At 48.6% G+C, this 19,908-nt stretch overlaps 1 protein-coding gene across 1 annotated transcript in view; it reads left to right on the top strand.

Annotated features, from left to right (window-relative positions):
• The window catches only part of THADA (THADA armadillo repeat containing), a 332,083-nt gene that overhangs the window by 274,470 nt on the left and 37,705 nt on the right, over positions 1-19,908 (top strand). The window contains exons 32-36 of the mRNA XM_047067532.1: positions 1,113-1,492; positions 2,059-2,177; positions 2,510-2,582; positions 5,732-5,885; positions 8,513-8,644. Of these exons, the coding sequence (XP_046923488.1) occupies positions 1,113-1,492; positions 2,059-2,177; positions 2,510-2,582; positions 5,732-5,885; positions 8,513-8,644 (858 nt within the window). The remainder of the gene's footprint in view (positions 1-1,112; positions 1,493-2,058; positions 2,178-2,509; positions 2,583-5,731; positions 5,886-8,512; positions 8,645-19,908) is intronic.

Here is a 19,908-nt window from a genome sequence, read left to right as displayed (position 1 = left end):
CTAGTCATTCATTTCTCACTCTCAAACTGAACTATAATCTCCTTATGGGCAGTGTTCTTATTTTACTTAGCACCCAGTGCATAGTAAGCAGGCAATAAGTGTTTTTTGATCAGAAGTGAGAGTACAAAGAGATCTTGGCAATCTAAAAGGCAGGCCATAAAACTTAACAGGGAGATAAAATTTAACAGGGATTCTACTTGGGTTTAAAACAAACAAACAAAGAAAACAAGTCCTGATCTAAGTACTGAGTACAAGGTGGGAGAAAGATGACTCACCACCCTCAGTAGACCATGTAAAAAAAGAAAGGCTGTGGTTTCAGTTGACTTTAAGATCCACATGAGTCAACAAGTGTGATGTGCCTCCAGTAACCTAGTGTCAGAACAGGGAAAGCCATCGTCCTGTGGGTCATATCATGTGAGAAAATCATGTTCCATTCTACAGAGCCAGACCTCAAGAGGGGTGAAGCATGTCCGAAGGAGGGCAGCTAGAATAGCGAGAGAAGGCAAGCCCCACCGTGTGGGGAGTAGCTAAAGGAAGCAAGGGTGTTTTGTCCAGAGAAGACCGGGGCTGTAATGCCTGAAGGGCTCATTGGGAACCACAAAATGCAAAATTAGGCCAGTGAGTAGGAACTCCCAAAAGAACTTGGTGACACTTTGATCTGCTAACAATGGAATAGCCTGTCTTGTGAGCTCCGAGTCACTGTAGGGGTCCATCAGGAGCCTCCAAGGAAAGGTGCTGGAGAGGGAACTGAGCCCCTAAAGGAAGTTTGGACTAGCTGGCCTTTTATCCTGCTCAACTCTGAGGCCTAGTGACTCAAGAGGTTCCTGAGTCCATACCTATTGAATGTTGGGGAGGGGTGCCAGGACCACATCTTCTGATAGCAACATTGTGAATTACCTAAACAGAAATTGCTTCTAGGCAAATGTAGTAAGTTCAGACTTCTGAGCCTAAGTGGGCTAGTCGCTTATTACATCATTCATGTGAAATCTGTTCAAGAAAGGCATCTGGTAGTGCCACCCCCATGTACCCAGAGCCTTGCAGTGTCCACTGTCCTTTTGTGGAACTTTGAATAAAGTGATAACCTCTTTCCCTTTGCTTTTTTGCTCTTTCAGCTCTGGAGCATCTTGGCTTCTGGGGGGACATCAGAAGGATCATCTCAAGATCAGAGCTGATAACAGGATTCCCCTATACCTTCACAGTGCCAGGCCTGCCCCAGTACCTCCAGAGCCTCACCAAACTAGCCATCTCTGCAGTGTGGGCAGTGGAGGCCCAGGCTGGAGAGCAGGCAAGGGACATTCCCATATCCTTCCCTCAGCTGTTGGAGTCTTCTTTCCCTGAAGTGCGCCTGCTGACATTAGAAGCCCTGTTGGAAAGGTTTTCAACAGCAGCCTCTGGATTAGGAGAGAAGGGACTGCCACCCTTGCTGTGGAATATGGGAGGGACATTCTTGATGTTGGCCATGAAGGAAAATCACCCAGAATGCTTCTGCAAGGTAAAGTCTCTGTTGTATTCACCATCCCCTCTGCTCCCCACGTTCTTTGGCAAGCTCACCGTAACAAGACTGTGTAGGCATGATTGGGTTTGGCTTCTCCCGCAGCTGCAGGAAGGAGATGCAGTGTCTAGTGGGCAAGAACTCTTCGTATAGTACTTGTCATGGCTTCATGACAGTGGTAATGATGATGGCAATAAGCCAAGATAGAGAACGGGAGTGAGCCACTCTGTGCTCTAAGAAAGACAGCATTGAAAATTGGCTGTAGAATGTGGCAAAGGGTGGTCTTTATTGACATGGCTTTATTCATGGCCACCGAGAAAGCATCATCAAAGGGGAAAGGGCACTGATTAGGAATTGGGGCATCTAGACTCTGATCCCAGGTCACTAAGGTCCCTCGGGTATGTCACTACTCCACCCTGTCTTGGTCTCCCAAAAGTATTAAGGGAGAAATAAGTCAGTGGACCTATTTGAAAGATAGATTCCTATTAACGGTACAAGTGATGATTATTGGGCTTCTGAAGACTTTCTCCTGAGCTTTTTTCCCCCCATGGATCTGACACACACAGATACTGAAAATTCTTCATCACATGGACCCCAGTGAGTGGCTTCCCGAGACGGAGCACTGTATCCATTTAACCCCAAAGGAGTTCCTGATCTGGACGATGGATATTGCTTCCAATGAAAGGTTTGCGCCGATACCCCTGTGCAACCTCGGCATCACACGTGGTCCCAGCAGTCAGTTATATAATGAGCTTGCGCACAGTCCTGGCCTAAAGGCTCAGGTCCTGTGTTTCTTTCTAAAACTCTACCTAGGAGCATGTTCTAAGCTCAAGTCATAGGATGATGTCAGAGTTTCACATTAATAATCAAAAGGTAATTACTTCTGGAGGCATTTGTATGGTCATGAGCTGAGCATTTCTAGCATTCACAGTGGCATCGATTACAGACTGATGCAAAAACCCATCTGTATATAAAGTAGGTTTGGTTTTATTTTGTGTGTGTTTTGGCTTTTTCTAGGTCTGAAATTCAAAGTGTAGCTCTGAGACTTGCCTCCAAAGTGATTGCCCACCGCATGCAGACGTGTGAGGAGGTAAGGCTGATTCTGCCTCTGGCCTAGGACCTAGGTTTTTGTGCTCACATTTGCGGGGAAGGTGTCAATTAAAGTGAGATGTCTCAGCAAGCAGAACCACTGCTGTATGCACATGTGGCCTCTACCAAATGTTATTCAGGTGGATTTTTCACTTTGGGTATAACTCGTCAAGAATTTTCTACCATTGGCATGTCTTTTCTCTTGTTCTGGGCACGTTTGATTAGAGTCCCTGAGGATAACACAGCCTTCTCCCATGGAACACACACACACACACACACACACACTCACACACACTCACACACACATGCTCAAACCCTTTTTTTTCCCTCTATTTTTCTAGCTAAACTCTTTATTTTAAAAAATGAGTGAGCGGGGGGCGCCTGGGTGGCTTGGTCGGTTAAGCATCTGACTTCAGCTCAGGTCATGATCTCACGGTCTGTGAGTTCGAGCCCTGCGTCGGGCTCTGTGCTGACAGCTCAGAGCCTGGAGCCTGTTTCTGATTCTGTGTCTCCCTCTCTCTCTGCCCCTCCCCTGTTCATGCCCTGTCTCTCTCTGTCTCAAAAATAAATAAACGTTGAAAAAAAAATTTTTAAAAAAAAATGAGTGAGCAAGTCACTAGGATTGCATCCTGGCCAACCGAGCATGACAATACATTGCTAAGGCTTAAATATTCCCCCAAAACATGGCCTAGCTGGCTTTGTATAGAGGGCCGGATGTGCCTCATCTGTCTCCCGTGTCCTTTGGGGGAGAGGCAGAACCAAAGTAACTGAAACAACTTCCTGGGAAGATGCCTTAAGACAAATACATGTGTACTTAGGGGTGTACAAGAAAGCTGCCACCGTCAGAGAATTATTATTATTTTTTTAAATGTTTACTTTTGAGAGAGAGAGAGAGAATGCATGCAGGGGAGGGGCAGAGAGAGAGAGAATCCCAAGCAGCTTCCACACTGTCAGCACAGAGCCTGACACGGAGCTCTCATGAACCGTGAGATCATGACCTGAGCTGAAATCAAGAGTCAGATGCTTAACTGACTGAGCCACCCAGGGCACCCCTCCATCAGAGAATTATTATAAGTAGAAGGCGGTAGATACTGTAGTAAAAGTACCTGAAGCTCCTGATTACACGTGACCACACTGTGATAGTGGCAGCACAGTTTCACAGGTTCCAGTCCCTTACAGGAGCACTGCCAGAGGTACTTGGAGATCAGAAGATGAACAAGGATGGAGGGACAGTGGCATGAGTGAGAAGGAGGGTTAGATTGTGATATTAAATGCCCTGTTAGAGAGGAGGCTGGAGGATTTCAGAGGAGGAAGGGAGTGTAGGGATGCTAAAGAGAAGACTTCACAGAGGAGGTCACTGAGTTCAGAAGGAACAGAGGGTGAGAGCTAAGTGTGCCAGGAGGCTAAAGCTGGCTGGTCACTAGGAGAAAAGAGCCAAAAAAAGTCAGTGGTGTGTGTTGGGGGCTTGAGGGGGAGAGGTTTGTAGGAAGGGAGAGGACTTACTGGAAAAAAACAAAGCTACATCCCCGAGGGGAATAAAAAACAAGTTCTAAGAAAGTAGTCACAGGGCAGCCTGTCACATCTGCCAGAAGACAGTGTTCTCATCTACAGCTGCTTTTAACCAGTTGTCATGTGCATCTTAAAGGCACTGCGTGGTACTTGAATGAAACGATATTTGATGAAAATTGGGAGTTTTCCAGGGAGAGAAAAATTAACAAAACCATAGAGAAACACATAAAAGAAGTTCCCAGGAAGACCTGAGTTTCTTTGTACATTGGGAGCCGGCCTGTTCCTCAAGGTCTAAGTTGCTCATTGGTTCAGTTCCACAGAGCCCCATAGATGGTTATTTTGAACATTTAAATTGATAGGGGAAATAAAGTACATTTGGAACAATAATCCCCTTTGTAGAATAAATAGAAAACCAGGGTTTAAAAGATAGAAATAATCCAAATGTCCATCAACTGATGAATGGGTACACAAAATGTGGTATGTCCATTCAATGGAATATTATTCAGTCATAAAAAGTAATGAAGTGCTGATACATCTGTAGCATGGATGAACCTTGAAAACATGCTAAATGAAAGAAGCCAGTCACAAAAGATCATGCATTGTATTGGTCAGTTTATATGGAATGTCCAGAATAAGCAAATCCATAGAGACAGAAAGTAGATTAGTGGTTTAGGGCTGGGTCACTGGGGAGCTGACAGGATGGAGGATGGTGTGGGATTTCTCTTTTTGGTGATGTTCTGAAATTTACTGTGGCAAATGGGTTGTATAAACCAGTGAATATACTAAAAACTCAATTATATACTTTAAATGGGTAAATTATATGGTGAATTGTATCTCAATAAAGAAAGCTATTAGTATTTAAAAAAAAATAGAGCTTTGTTTAAACAACAGTGTTAGTTAGGAAGCTGCTGTAAGTGTTGTAGCAGAAACTCTCAAATACCATGGCTTAAACTAGATCACAGCAGTCAAAGCAGTTATGGTGGCTGGACTGCATTGGGCCGTCAGGCCCTTGTTCCTTTTTCTGCTGTTCTCAACATGACTTCCATCTCATGGTCCCAGACGGTTGCTTCAACTTCCACCATCTTGTCCTTATTCAGCTAGCAGAAAGGAGAAACCTAGGAAGGGAAGGTCATAGCTGTTTCCTAAGGCATGACTAAAAGTGTACCGTTAGTCAGAACTTAATCACATATTACTCCCAAGTGCAGGGGCGTCTGGGAAATGTAGTCTTCAGCTGGGTACCCACATGCCCAGCCAAAAATCTGAGGTTCTGTTACTAAAGACAGGAGCATCTCATTCCTGGGGACAACAGTATTACTTGCTGCCACAGTCTTTCCCCCAAAAGGCTTGTCTTTACTGAAGCTGTCAGATACACTGATGTTCTGATACCCTGATTTGCATCAGAAAGACTCCAGAAACTTGTTCGCTAGTTCTACTGACTCAGTATTACTGAAAGACAGTCAGATTTTCTCCCCTGGGCTTGTTTATTTCTCCCTAGTTGGGTTGGAAAAGCAACTAAAAAACCATTTTCCCCCTGCAGTAAGAGCTAATTTGCAGATCCAATGGGGTGTATGTAGCTCGTCCCTAACACCATGTCAGCCCCTGACCGCATCTGCTGAACTGCCATATGCTTTGTGCTTTCAGACCAGGGACTCCATGGTCCCCACACTGAAGCAGTGGGTTCGGTTGGTCGCCGCATCCTGTGGAGAACACCTTCCCACAGAGTCCAGGCTGGCCGCTGCCGAAGCCCTCACCAGCACCACACCGTTCTTGCTCACCAGCCCGGATCCCGTTCTCGGTAAGTGTCCTGGGCACAGGGAGGTCCATTGTGCCAAATGTGCTAGAAGTGTGAATAGATACTCCAGGGTTAAGAAGAAGGGAAGGTGAAAATTTACCCATGTGCACCGTACCTTCGTCTCTTTCAAATGCCACCCCCGCCCCTGCCCCTACCAACCCTTGCCAATTCCTCATTTTTCCCCAACAGCCTCTTTCAATCTTGCCCTCAAAGCCATTCTCCTTAATGCTTCCAAAAGCCTCTGCCGTCTTTCTGAAATACAGATCTGATCGTTTCACTCCACTGCTTAAAGCCTTTGAGTGGGTTCCCCTTGCCTTCAGCATAAAATCTAAACACCCTTTCACATGGCTTGGTGCCCTGCCCAGCCCTCCCTGCTCATCGGCCACCACTCCCAAACATAGGCTCCGTGCATCATCGGTAGGGAACAGTTCTTTAAACAGACTGCTGCTTGAATGACTTCTGTTTGTCTTTCAAGACTCACCCTAACCGTCACCTCTTCCAGGAAGCCTGATGCAATGATCTTGGTGAGAAAGGAATGGGTCAGGGTGAAGCCGGGGCATTAAAGAAGAAGAAAGGACAGGCTCAAAAGGCGTTTGGGAAGCAAATCAATAGGACTTGGTGTTGAGGTTAATGTGAAAAGCAGATTCAAAGAATAAGAATAAGCCATGGTCCCTGCATGCAGAGAGCTCTCAGTGGAGTTGTGGAGAAAGGATTTACAGACTCAAGGAAAGAATTGTTCTTTTAGACGGTGAGACTCAAATTTTCAGTGTTAGCACAGTTCAGACCATTGAAATGTCTCATGTGTCTGGATATCTCTGGGAAACAAAGTTGTCTTTGATATCTTTTTAATTCTTTCCTCTAAGTGACTTCCACACATTTTTCTTACACCCAAAGGAAAGCTGGAAGGGGCCTTCAGTGATTGGGATTTAATCATCAGACCCAGAGGAATAAGAGCAAAGCTTTACCAAAAACTTTGGTGAAGCCTCTCCAGTGGGGATAGCAATTGTAGCATTTTCTGGGTAACTTTGGCCACTGTAACCCTAGCTCGGATGAGGCAAAATGTGTGTGAAATAACTTGGAATTCTGAGCGAAATTGAGTACTGGTTAAGAGCCATTGGTTCATAATCAGTTCCTGGAGCTGGTTATAGCATTATATGCAGTAAGGAAGGAGGTCAGTGGTGGCTGAGGGCCTGTAAGAGCATGAAAAATAGGTACAGAACTGAAAGACAAAGGACATAAAAGTGCATGGGGACAAGTCAAGGACAGAACGAAGTCATTTAAGGAAAAAGAAAAATCAAAATGGACTAAAAAGGGAAGATTGAAGATCTCTGAGAGCATAAGTGACCATCTTAAAGAGGAAAATATTAAGAAAGGAAAATATTAAACCTGAGAGAACAATTAGAGTGCATAGATTCTGAAAGACTGTGTAAAATTTAAAGCCAGATTTATAACAGAAAAGAGAGAACAAAACCCCAGAGGGAACGTTGGTGTTCTTGGTTTGACTAAAGCACTAGTGACTCTAATATCAAGTTCTCCGTGGGCAGATGAGGTCCTTAGACCTAAGGAGAGTTCAACAGGATAAGCCCCCATTGAAAGGCTAGGGATGATGAGTATGGTCTCCTGTTGCCCTCCCATTGTGACTCTGCCCAAGCCTGGGCCCACCCCCTATACACCATATATCCTTTCTGTGAGGCCCTGTCCACCTCTCACCTCCCTCATCAAAGCTGCCTGGGGCACACCAGTCCACTGTGATCTTTCCCTGCTGTGAGGCACAGCCATACATTTCCATCTGTGATTTCTTTTTAAATTTTTTCATTTTTATTTATTTTTGAGGGAGAGAGAGACAGAGTGTGAGTGGGGGACAGGCAGAGAGAGAGGGAGACACAGAATCAGAAGCAGGCTCCAGGCTCCGAGCTGTCAGCACAGAGCCCGACGTGGGGCTCGAACTCACAAGCTGTGAGATCATGACCTGAAGTCAGATGTTCAACCGACTGAGCCACCCAGGGGCTCAGGGGCATATACTGTCTTTCCCTACCCCATTGTCCACAGCAGCACCTAGCATGGGGACCAGCCAGAGTTCCTGCCCAGGGGCAGTGGTGGTCAGATAGTGGGCTCCACATAGAGGTGGCACAGGCTGGCGTCTTTATCTTTATCGTGCGTGGTTCTCTCCCCTTTTCAAAAGTTCTTGCTCCCCAAAGTATAATCTTGATTGAAACTTTGCTTTCAGAATTTATAAGCTCAAGCAGTCACTCAAATCAACACTGGGCTAGTTTCCCTAAAGCACTCTTTATGCATAAAGTTTCATTCCTGAGAATCGTGAGTCATTGTGGATAGCTGGGCCCGGGGCCTTAGTCAGCCGGGCCGCACCTTGTGGGGAGCCTTGCCTGGGGCTGGTTGCCTCCAGAAGCCTTCCCCTCAAAAAACAGACCTTTCCAAACCTTTCCCCTTAGGACCCTCTCTCTTCCAGTGTTTATCTGACTGCCAAGTCTTCCGTTCTTGCAGTATCCAGGAAGAAAGGAATGGCTGTTGCTCATTAAATACTGCCCTCTTCCACCCTAGATTTGAAACAGTATTGGTACCTGCTTGTAAATTGAACCCTAAGTCATTTGAATTCCTTTTGGTCTTCTTAGAACTGCAGGATACACTTGCTCTCTGGAGATGTGTCCTCACCCTCCTGCAGAGTGAAGAGCAGGCCGTCAGAGATGCTGCCACGGAGACTGTGGCAACCGCCATGTCACAAGAAAACACCTGCCAGTCAACAGGTACCTCGTTCTTACCCTTTTTTGCAGTGCCTTATTGCTCTTAGACAGAAGTTGGCACACTTTTTCTATAAATAGCCAGAGAGTGAATATTTTAGGCTTCATTGGCCATTTGGTTTCTGTCTCGACTTTGCTGTTCTAGTGGGAAAGCAGCCCTAAACAATAGGTAAACATGGGGTGTGACTGTGTTCCAATAAAACCTTATTTACAAAAATAGGTGGCTGCCCAGATTTGATCTGTTAGCCGTAGTTTGCTGACCCCTGCTCTAGGACATCATAGACAAAAATTGTCTTCGAAGATAGAAATCTAATAAACAGTGCCTTTTGCTAGTTACGTGGTCATCCTTTTTAAATAAGGCCAAGTCTTGATTATCTGTGTGGTTGCATAACCCAGGAATCGTAGATCCATCATTTTGTCCTTCTGTGAGTTTTTACATGTGGCAGAAACAGCTGAGTGTGAGTCAAGTTAACTTGAAGCAGAAGCGAGGTCACACCTCTGGACGAGTGGCCCTCTGGGAGGGTGACCGCTCTGGTGGACTTGGGCTCCCTGCACTTGGGGTGTCAGGAAAGATCTCTGGGTCAGCCATCCCAAGGAGAAGCAAGAACACCATTTGGAGGCAACAGGTCACAGGCTGAGCAAAGAAGTTTACCTCAATAGACAGCAGAATGGGAGGGGGAATAGCCATGCAGGGTCTGTGACCAATTCAGGGTTTGTGACCAACTCAGGGTTCCTCGTTCCAGTGGCTGACGATCTTGGAAGCTTCCCTTGGAGTATGTGAACATCCTCCTACCAGAGTCCTGTGTTGTAATGGCATATATGGGAGAAGCTGACTTTTTAATCATGTCTTGGTGGTGCTGCTCCAGAGCAGGTTTGGTCAGGACTGGCTTCGCCTCTCAGTGGGAAGACGTGCAGTTTGGTGCGCGGTAGTGATGGGCAAGCGGCCGTCTCCCCACCCGCTTCCCACCCGTCAGAGTTCTTGGATATGTAATTCTGTCGTTAGTGATTCATTCCACTTTCCAGTTGTGTGTTTTCCTTAGAAGGACACACAGAGCACCCAGCAATTGCTCTGTAAATATTTGGTGGAATATAACACTCACTAGATTTCTCTAAGACCCTCTCCACCAAAAACAGGATAGGTTATTGCATATTGAAATTCATTAGTGGACTTAGTCCCTCCTCATCTTTATAGTTATTGCCCGACTACTTTTATTTCTTTCAGAATTTCTTCAAATTCACCTATAGTAAAAGAGTATTACCGTGTTCCCCCCCCTTCTAGTTTGAAGTTTTCCTCAAGAAATACAAATTAATAATTATATATTGAGTGCCTTTCACATGGAAAAATCCATGTATAAAAGCCTCTGAGAGAATAATAAATGGAAAAGGCTACCTGTCTATTTTTGTATTCCTCACCGTGACCTATGAAAAGAGGATCTGAGGTGTGAAAAAGACAAGCAATCTGTAACAGTTAAATGTAGTATATTACCATGGGGCGCCTGGGTGGCTCAGTTGGTTAAGCATCTGACTTCGGCTCAGGTCATGATATCGTGGTTCACAAGTTCAAGCCCCACATCAGGCTCTGTGCTGACAGCTCAGAGCCTGGAGCCTTCTTTGGATTCTGTGTCTTCCTCTCTCTCTGCCCCTCCCCCCCTCATACTCGGTCTCACTCTCTCTCTCTCTCTCAAAAATAAATTAAAAAAACACTTTAAAAAAATAATAAAAATAAATAAATAAATGTAGTATGTTACCCTGGACCAGATCCGGTACTAGAGGGGTGAAAAGCAGTACAGGAAGTTTCTAGAACAACTGATAATGTTGAAATACGGTCTGTAGATTAAGATCAATGTTAAATTTCCTGAATTTGACAACCGTACTGTGGTTTTGTAAGAGAATATTTTTGTTCTTAGGAAAATACAACTGAAATGTTTAGGGGTGAAAGAACACACTGCCTGCTAGTACTCTCAAATGGTTCAGAAAAAAAAACTGTGTGTGCGTATAAATAGTAGACACAGATGTGGAGTTGCCATACCTGCATTTTTTCTGTATGTTTGAAATTATTTCAAAATAAAAATGTCTTTTAAAAATCCAATTCCACAACTTGAAAACACCAACACAGCATATATCGCTAGACCATCCGACTGGCTTATCAGCAGTCCACTGTGTCGTGACTCCCCCGCTATGACTCCTTTCCCCTGAATTATATAATAACATCCTGCCCACCCCTTCCCTTTTTTACTCATTTTTAGTGAATTTTTGCTTCCAGAAAATCAGACCCAAGCCAGATTCTTCAAAGGTCCCAGCAACGTATAATGTCACCATGTGGGGACATTTGCTCTCAGCACTTCCCCATGTAGTCTTTATTCAGCCTGGTAGCAATGCGTAGAACCTCCATAATACAACTTTGATTTTCTCGAGCAAAAAATATACATCTATTTCTGCTTGGGACTGAAAAGTAGCCAAAGCCTGAGGATCACCCAGATTTTTCGCTTAAGTCGGAAGTTCAGCCAGCTGATTCGTGAGAACAGTATTGTCTTGTTTTGACATCTCTCAAGGATATCAAGCAGCTGATGGGAACCTTTCACATTCCTTCAGCAGCAGGGATTTTGTAGAATACACCACTAATGGTTTGCTCTGTGGTGTTCAAAGTTAATTGTCACTCCTGAATCATGAATAGCTTGCAAATACATGTCACTCATCTTGTCCCCAAGTCAATGGTTTAATGAATGCCACAGTACAGTGTTATTACTAAATCATGGTAGTATTTAATGTCTTCGATGAGGAAGCTAAATATTGTTAAAAATAATAAGAATTCTCACTTTTCCTCTTAAGAATAAAATAAAACACAAGGACTCCCTGCCTCAGATCCCATCCTATAATGAGGGCTGGATGTGGACAGAGAACTTTGCGAATACACTGTGTAGTAGCATGCCAGGGGCACAGGGACATGCAAGGTGCATCTTGATTGTGCGGTCTAGAGATTGTGCGGTCTCAGGTCCCTGAGAGTGGGGCTGGCCCAAAAGACAGGATAAATGGGACACAGCTGGGAGCATTTCAACAAAGAAGAAGCCGGAGCCAGAACTTGGAGTCAGAGGGACCTTGGGAGCTGACTGGGGAGCAGAGTGGCCTCGTGTGGCCAGGGGAGTGGAGTGGGGGATGAAGCGGGAAGACAGGGCATGCACGGTTGGGGTGACTGTGAACACCAAGTTAAGGACCTCCTTCTGTCAGTGATGGGAGGCTGGAAAGGGCTTTAAACGGGAGCAGCGCTGTCAGCAGCGTGTATCTGAGGAGCTGTTTCCGGCAGCGGTATGCGAGATGGCTCTGGCTGGGGTGAGGGAGGGAGACCGCTGGCAGGGAGACCAGCTGGGAGTGGGTGGCGAGGGTCCTCACGAGCCGCTGTCCCTGGGGACTGGATAGGAGAACATGGCAGGTAGACTCACTGGTTTGCAGACTGCTGCTGGTGCTAGTGGGAGGTGGGAGAGAAGGGAAAGCAGAGAGGACTTCTAGGCCTCAAACCTGTGAGCCTCTGACTCTGAGCTGCAGCCTTCCAGGAAATGAAACTACCAGGAATTGGGAAGGGTCCATAGAGGCCACAAGGCACTGTGATCCAGGACAGAATATTCTTTAGGCGCCGGGGAGAGGGGTGACAGAAATTGCGAGGGCAAAAGGGGCCTTTATCTGCTATAGGAACAGAACGAACTGTCCGGCTCTGTCCTGCCCTGTGCAGCACACTGCACAGTTATCCTGGGAACCCTGGCACTCCTTAGCAGGGCAGGGGCTGGAAAATACAGAAGAAGACGCAAGCATTAAATCAGTGGTTTCACACTGCATCCCTAGCATGTCGCTTTGCACATGTCTGGCTTCAGGTGTAGATTTGTGGAACCATTAGTTGATGATTCTGAGACGCCTGGAGAAAATAACCTCATGCCTAAATAGTCCTCGGGAAGGTGTGTGTGTGTTGTTCACATTTATGCCTGCTGACCTCCTGCACGTGCTTCATCCCACACGGCCACCTGGAAGGTGAGACTCACAGCCCATCAACTCTCCGAGCACCCCGGGGGCTCTCTCAGCTTCACCAGCTGTACCTCAGGAAGCCCCAGCAGCACGACGCTCTCCACCTCCCTACTCTAGATCAACCACAGAGCACCCCGAGAGGGACAGCAGAGATGGTGTTTCTAGGACTCAGCAGTAGGGGATTGAAATTTGCAACCAGGACAAGAAAGGGTATGGGCAGGGCTCCAGGTGAGGCTCCACCTTCTTTCCCTGCACTGACCTCACTTCCAGCCTTGAGTGGCTGTGGAAAGAGCTATAGTTTTTAGAGTAGGAATCACCCATCAGCTCTGTGGCTCCTGCTTTCCTGGGCCCCCTACTCTCACCTGAGCAGCTCACTCCCATCCGTTCTGTGCACATCAGCATTTCATGTTGGATTCCATTCGAACAAGGGCTTCCACTGGGCAGGGGTGAGGGACCAACCTGGACAGTGTTTACATTTAACTCACTAAATGTGTGTGATTCTCCAGTTAGGCAGTGTTCTGGGTAAAAGCAGCAGGGGAGGAATTGAAAGGGCTCCAGACCTCATACCTATTGTCAGTGTTTAGGTTCAAGAAGGATGACTTCTTGGGAGAAACTTCTCCTGTAAAAAATGGAAAGGACTTTTAAGAAAGACAAACAGGCATGAACACACAGGGAGGGAGAAAGGAAGGGAGAGAGAAGCAAGCCACCTGCTCAAGCACAGCTAACTGGTAGTTCTTCTCCTTGGAGTCTTGGTGCCCTGAGTAATTCTGATCCCTCTCTCCCACCAGGTCTCTTACCCACAAAAATCATGTAAAACTTCTGCTCCTCCTGCCAAATAGAAATCGTCTGTGGTGACACATTCAGCCCCACCTATAACACCCCAGCTTCCCAGGATCTCCCCTTCTCCGAACCCCTGCTCTATTTGGTTACTGAATCACCCCACATTGCCATTCATTTGTCTGCCCTCCAATCACTTTCTCTTTCGTGTTTTTTGGGTTTTTTTTTTTTGTTTTTTTTTTTAGCCTTATCTTCCTAACTTGCCCATGAGTTAGACTGTCTCCTATTAGGTACACTGTGGGTGCTCAGTTTGTATTGATGGACTTCTCTTTGACCACAGTAGGCCACCTAACAGTCAGTAACTGGTCAGTCCCCAGTTCCTAAGGAGACTGGAGCGCCCTCCGAGCTAAGCAAGTGCTCCAGAACAGGCAGCCCAACGCTCTGGGCGGGAATCCGCTCCAGCGACAACTGGAACAGCTGTCCTGAGTGACCACTGTCTGGGTCTTGCAGGCTAACAGTTTGCAGCCCTTGTAGTGCTCAGTTCTTCCTCACTCCTACCTCTCAGGTCTGGGTCTCCTGACTGTGGGGCCAGGGAACCAGCCCGGGGCTGCAGGGACCGCAGCCCCCAGTTACCCAGGAGACATGGCAGGAAGTCCGGGCTTGGCCTGAGGACCCCTGGATACTCCAGAATAACAAAGGAGCTTAGCAGGGAGGCAAAAGGGCAGAACAGGAGCAGAAGGTAGAAAAATTGAGACCTAGAGGTTGGAGGAGGGGGCCGTAGGCAGGTGGCTTTGTGGGCAAAATTGGAACAGTCAGCTAGACTAGGGCAAGGTGAAGAAGAAAAGACCCGATGCCTGCCCAATTTCCCCAAAACTGTGTTCCTCCCCCAACACCCACGCCCCACCCCCTCACACACGTGCGTACGTGCACAGTTGCCACCCACACAGAGCCCGACAGCATGACAGCACCAACACATCTCATAGGCTCCAACCCTTGAGCAAGCACGTTGGGAGGCCAGGTCACTGTGACATTACACAGCGGCCCCACAGTGACACCCGGTCAGCAAAGCCCCAGGGCTGTGGGCCTGAGTCATGGGCAGCTCCACCCCCGGAACCTCTAGGACTGTCCGCCAAGGCCTCCTGCCCACCCAGCTATGAGCCGGGGGGGGGGGGGGGGGCGGGTAGGGAGAGGCCCCCTGCTGTTTTCAGTTCCCTGGTGGTCCTGGGAGAAGAGCCCTCACAGTATGGCTTACCTCCTCCCTCTGCCTCCCTGTAGCTTCTTCCCTAAGTTGCTCACGTACACTGTCCACAGTGTCTCTTCTGTGCTGGGGTGCCAGAGCCGGCCCCAGGCTCAGAATTAGAGGGCTTTCTGCTCCCTGAGTGTAACCTGATTTGTCTATACCAAGTATATTCGTCTAGAGAAGAATGACCCAAATCAGATAACCACTGCACCAGAATGAACCTTCACACATGTCTCCAGGCCTGACCTGCCTCTGTCATTTCTTTTTGCCTGTTTTTTAAATTCTGAATTGTTTTCTCAATCCCCCTTTCATGCCTGCCTAGATGGTCTGCAGCTTTTTTCTCTTACTGTTTAAGTATGAAGCAAAAAATGGTGACATCAGGCATATTCATTCAAGAAATAGTTACAAAGTGCCTGCCCCCCAGGCTTGTTTCATTTGCTGGTCCAAGCCACCATCACCTCTCTCCTGGGCTTCTGCAGAAACCTCCAGCCTGGTCTTCCTGCCTTTGCTCCTACCTACCTGCAGTCCCTTGTCCGCGAGGCTGTTAATGGGCTCTTCTTAGGAAGTAAGTCGGATGATGGTGCTGTCCTGCTGCGAGCTGTCCCTTGGCTTTCCTTCTCTCTCAGAATAAAAGCCAATTCCTAAAGTACCATAGAAAGCCGTACCCGAACTCACCCCTGCCTCTCTGCAGCCTCATCTCCAACTATGCTCTCTCCCTCTCTTTCTTTACTCCAGCCACTCCAGCCTTCCTCGGGGTTCTTTAACTCACCGGGCTCCTTCCAGCCTCAGGCTCTTGGCACTAGCCACTTCCTCTGCTTGAGGAAGAACCGGGTCTTTCCTGGTTCCACACAGCTAACCTCCTTGTTTCAGTCTCTGCTGTCTCTGCTTCCGTGTCACCTCCACAGAGTCTGCCTCGACCACCCAGTTTAGAGCAGCCACCTAATCATTTGCTGTGACTTCACCCTGATGATTTAATTCTCCACCTAGTCCTTTCACTGTCTTCTTTTACTGTTTCTATACTTTGTTCTATGTCTCCCTCCACCAGAATGAAAGTTCCAAGAGGGTAAGATTTTTGTCTCTTCTGCTGGCTGCTGTATTCCCAGCACCTGGCGCATAGTAGACGCTCCACAAAAACTGCTGGACGATCAGTTGGATGAACGAGTGGAGGAACGTGTCAACTGCAGCAGCTAAACACAGTAAAGAGATGAGTGTTTTCAGAGTCAACCTAAGGCAAGGGACGCAGAGCTCTTTGGATTCTCTTTGTTTGTGAAGTTTTCCTGAGGTGGTGTCCTGAGGTAGGCCCCCTGTCTTCCCAGAGACGTTAACTCAACAAGGAACTGAGCACATGCTGAGGCAAGGCCACTGTGGCAGAGCCAAGTACTAGCTGTACCTCTCTCTCATCGTTTCATTCTGCCTCACACCAGATGGAATTCCTTGAGCAAGAGTTTCACCCATAGCGGCCCATGGGCCTGGCACTGGGAGGTGACCAGCCAGGGGAGAGTTCCAGTAGATCCTCAGGCCCTGGTCAGGGGACTGGGGCCAGTGCCAAATGGATCCATCTGGAAGGCCTTGAGTTGGGGGCAGTAGCTCTGAGAATGGGGGCGCCTTCCTCCTGGGGCCTCTTGTGGTAGTCTCTTCCCCACTCTGAGTAGGCCAGTGGCAGGGGTAGGGAGACACAGAACATTACCCACCAGGCACTCTTCCTTCTTTTAATTCTCCCAGCCACTGTGAGATATTTTGCTTTTGGCTCCATTTTAAATATGAATCACCTGAAGGTCAGAGAGTTGAAGCAATGGACCCAGGGTCCCGTGCAAGAGAAGTATCGAGGCAGCGTTGGAGCTCAGGTTCCATAGTGACAAAGGCCTCGCGTTCGGCACTTCCTCTGAGACAGACAGGGGGCTCTAGGCCCAGCCCTCTAGGTTTGGAGCCTAGGAGTTAACAGAGGAGGGGTGTTGAAAGTCTTCTAAATTAATTTACTGTTGTTGTCTTTGAAAGGAAGACACTAGAATCAACCCAGGAAAATGGGCTTAGGGACCCAGGAGCTCAGGTACACAGAGCTTGTCCTGGGGAAGGCAGTGGGAGTTGGCTGCAGCAGGGGGGTAGGGGTTGGGGGAGCAGGAGGTCCTACATCAAGGCTGATTTGTCCCCATTTCCCAATCCCCTTCTTAAAGGGGATCACAGGGCTTGAGGGTTTTAGCTGTGGAAACTGAAGCCAAGGGAAAGTAAATGATTGCCCCCAGGGTCACATAATTAGTGGGGAAAAGGTCTATAACCCAAACCCACTGAGACACAGAATGGCACTTCTCTCTACTGCTCCCCAGGCCTTGCCCTACAAAAAAGAAATGACAGAGGGGCACCTGGGTGGCTCGGTCGGCTAAGCGTCCAACTTCAGTTCAGGTCATGATCTCGTGGTTTGCGAGTTCAAGCCCCACGTCGGGCCCTGTGCTAACAGCTCAGAGCCTGGAGCCCATTTCAGATTCTGTGTCTCCGTCTCTCTCTGCCCCTCCCCCACTCGCACTCCATCTCTCTCTCAAAAATAAGTAAACATTAAAAAAAATCCTATAAAAAAGAAAAGAAATGACAGAAACGTAGGGGTGCCCCTGAGAATAATCTGGACTCCTGGGATGGGGTCAAGGCGTGAGGTAGGTGCTGTGGGGTAAGGGCAGAGGAGAGGGAACACTGCCTTGGAGAGAGGGCCTGGAGGAGCTCCAACCTCACAGGGGTGGGAAGAACAGCATGTTCTACCAAACCAGGCATCTCCCAGCAATAAAACCACACCCTGCAGTGAGCCCTGGCGCTCCTCGGCCTTGCTCTCTCTCGGGCCTCTCTCTCAGGGTCTCTGGGTGTTCGTCTGTATCGTCAGTAGGGTTCGAGGGGAGGAAACCCAGCAAGCTGGGAATCTCGATTCTGACTCCCAGCGGGCCCCTGGCACCACATGAAGAGGGTGAAGGGAAACCGCTGTTGAAGGAGGGTGGCTGTCAGGAGCTGGTCCTCTCTTCTCCCAGTACGGCTCCACTTACCGTGCACCAAACCGCCTGCCCCATCACCGTGTCCCCGGAAGCCTGGCCGTGACGTTCACCTGCGTCTCAGCGAGTGCGTCACTGGCAGCTGTCCCCCCCCCACCCCATGTGCAAAAGTAGATGCGAACTAATGCTCCCATCTTCATTCTGGCAGCAGGCTGCCGCTGCCACTGAGTGCCCTGGCTGAGCCTGGTTGCTGGGGTGATAGGATTGTTTCCATGGCCTCCCGGTGACTAAGCCCCAGAAAGACAACAACAGGCTCCTCTCGAGGAAATAAGGGTCAGTTTTGCATCATTTTGCCTCCACTGTTGCTGCTCCTGAAAGCCAAGCTCCCTGGGCCCAAGGTGACTAACCCCTGAGGGTGACGATAAGCCCACGGTCTGGGGCTCAGGCTCTCTGGCACTGACGTGCTTAGTCAGGACAAGCCCAGTGCCCGGTGATCCTCATTCTCCCGCTCTGGCCTCAGCTCCAGTCTCTGTGTTTTCCCCTTCTGACCTCGGGCCCCCTCACTTTCCTCGGCTAGGCCACCCAGGATGCAGGATTCCTCTTCTAACTATTGTGAACAGTCGGGGCGCCTGGATGGCTCAGTCGGTTGAGCATCCAACTTCGGCTCAGGTCATGAACTCACGGTTTGTGAGTTCGAGCCCCACATCGGGCTCTGTGCTGACAGCTCAGAGCCCGGAGCCTGCTTCTGATTCTGTGGCTCCCTCTCTCTCTGCCCCTCCCACGCTCATGCTCTGTCTCTCTCTCTGTCAAAAATAAACATTAAAAAAAAAATTGTAACTATTGCAAACAGTCTTCCTTCCTCCTTCTAAGCCCGTTTCAGGAATTAGGGTCACTTCTCTGTCAGGGTGACCAGGGTGTCAGGGTGACCCATCTTCATTCACCCCCAGGGTGGCCAGCCGCACCCCCTCCCACTCCAGCTTCAGGCCAACTCCTCAGGGAGTCAGCCCTTCCCCAGCACTCCCTCCACACCTTTCATCCACATAGAGCAGCATGCAACCACTGTACCAGCCCTATTCTGTCCACCTGCAGACTGACCAGAGGATGACCTTCTTCCTCCAGGCCCCCAAACCAAATGAGTGTCAGACCGGGACTGTCACAACATACCTGCCCAAGAAAGTCTATCTGGGCACTATAGTAGCCCCTTGTTCTTCAGCATCCTGCTGTTATCCCAAGAGGTGTGAAAGGTAACCAGAGCCTGTAAAGCCCTTGTCCTGCCCACAGAACCCCACGTTCTAGCCTCAAGTCTCCGAGCATGATCACCTGGGCTTCCTTGCTCCAACAGCTCTCCTTTGACTATAAGAATCCACATGGCAGAAGCTCTCGTAGGCAGGAGAACAGGATGGGAGGTGGCTCTGGTGGTGACAGCCCTTCACGGGGAGTACCTGTACCTGTACTCATAGAGCGTGCGTGTGCATTTAGATGCACGTGTAGGCTGGTGTGTTGTACATCTGGAAGCCTTTCAGAGTGGCTCTCTGTAAGAGGACACAGAAGCCGTTTGGACGTGAACGTGTCCATGGGCGTTAGGAGGAGAACAGGATTGGAGGAGATACACTTTGGCCAGTTCACTCCCGCGTCATCTAAATGAGCAGGAAATCCTCCCGTAGTTCGGTGATCCAGGTTTTCCAGGGTGGTTTCTTGTGAGCTGGTCTACAGGAGCAAAGGCGGAGAGCGTCAAGAGGGAATCAGAGACAAAGGCTGGCCTTGACTGAAGCTTGCCCACTCCCCACCACCCCCACCACCACATTTCCCTCTCCCCTCACCCCACCCCTACTTCCAGCCGAAGTACTCAAGTTAGTAGAGTACAACCAAGGATCTCGAGACAGACTTTCTGAAGTATTTTCTCGGCATTTCAAGCATGAAGCAGCTGGTGTTTTGATTGGGGTATAGATCTGGCACCTGTGACAGAGACCAAGTTGAAAGTAGCTTGAACAAGTTAGTGGCTTATTTCTCCCTCCTCACATAAAAGGTCCACAGGTCACCAGGGGCCCACCGCTTCTTGCTTGGTGCTCTGCCGTTTCCAGTAGGCACCGTCCTGCTCATGATCCAGACGGCAGTTACAGTTCGCACTGCCACGGCCACAGCCTAGCGAGCAGGGAGGAGGAGGGAAGGGAAGGCCCACCTGGGCGTGATATACACCACGTCCAGCAGTGCCTCATCAGCCAGGACTCGGTCATGTGCCACATGGCTCAGCGAGGGAGGCTCGCAAAGATGGTTTT

Source organism: Lynx rufus, unplaced genomic scaffold (genome assembly GCF_022079265.1).
Source record: "Lynx rufus isolate CCGP_SWC_20201006 ecotype Redwood Valley unplaced genomic scaffold, mLynRuf1.p SCAF_8, whole genome shotgun sequence".
Lineage (NCBI taxonomy): Eukaryota > Metazoa > Chordata > Mammalia > Carnivora > Felidae > Lynx > Lynx rufus.
The sequence above is the reverse complement of the archived record's forward strand: the minus strand, read 5'-3'. Positions and strand labels throughout refer to the sequence as shown.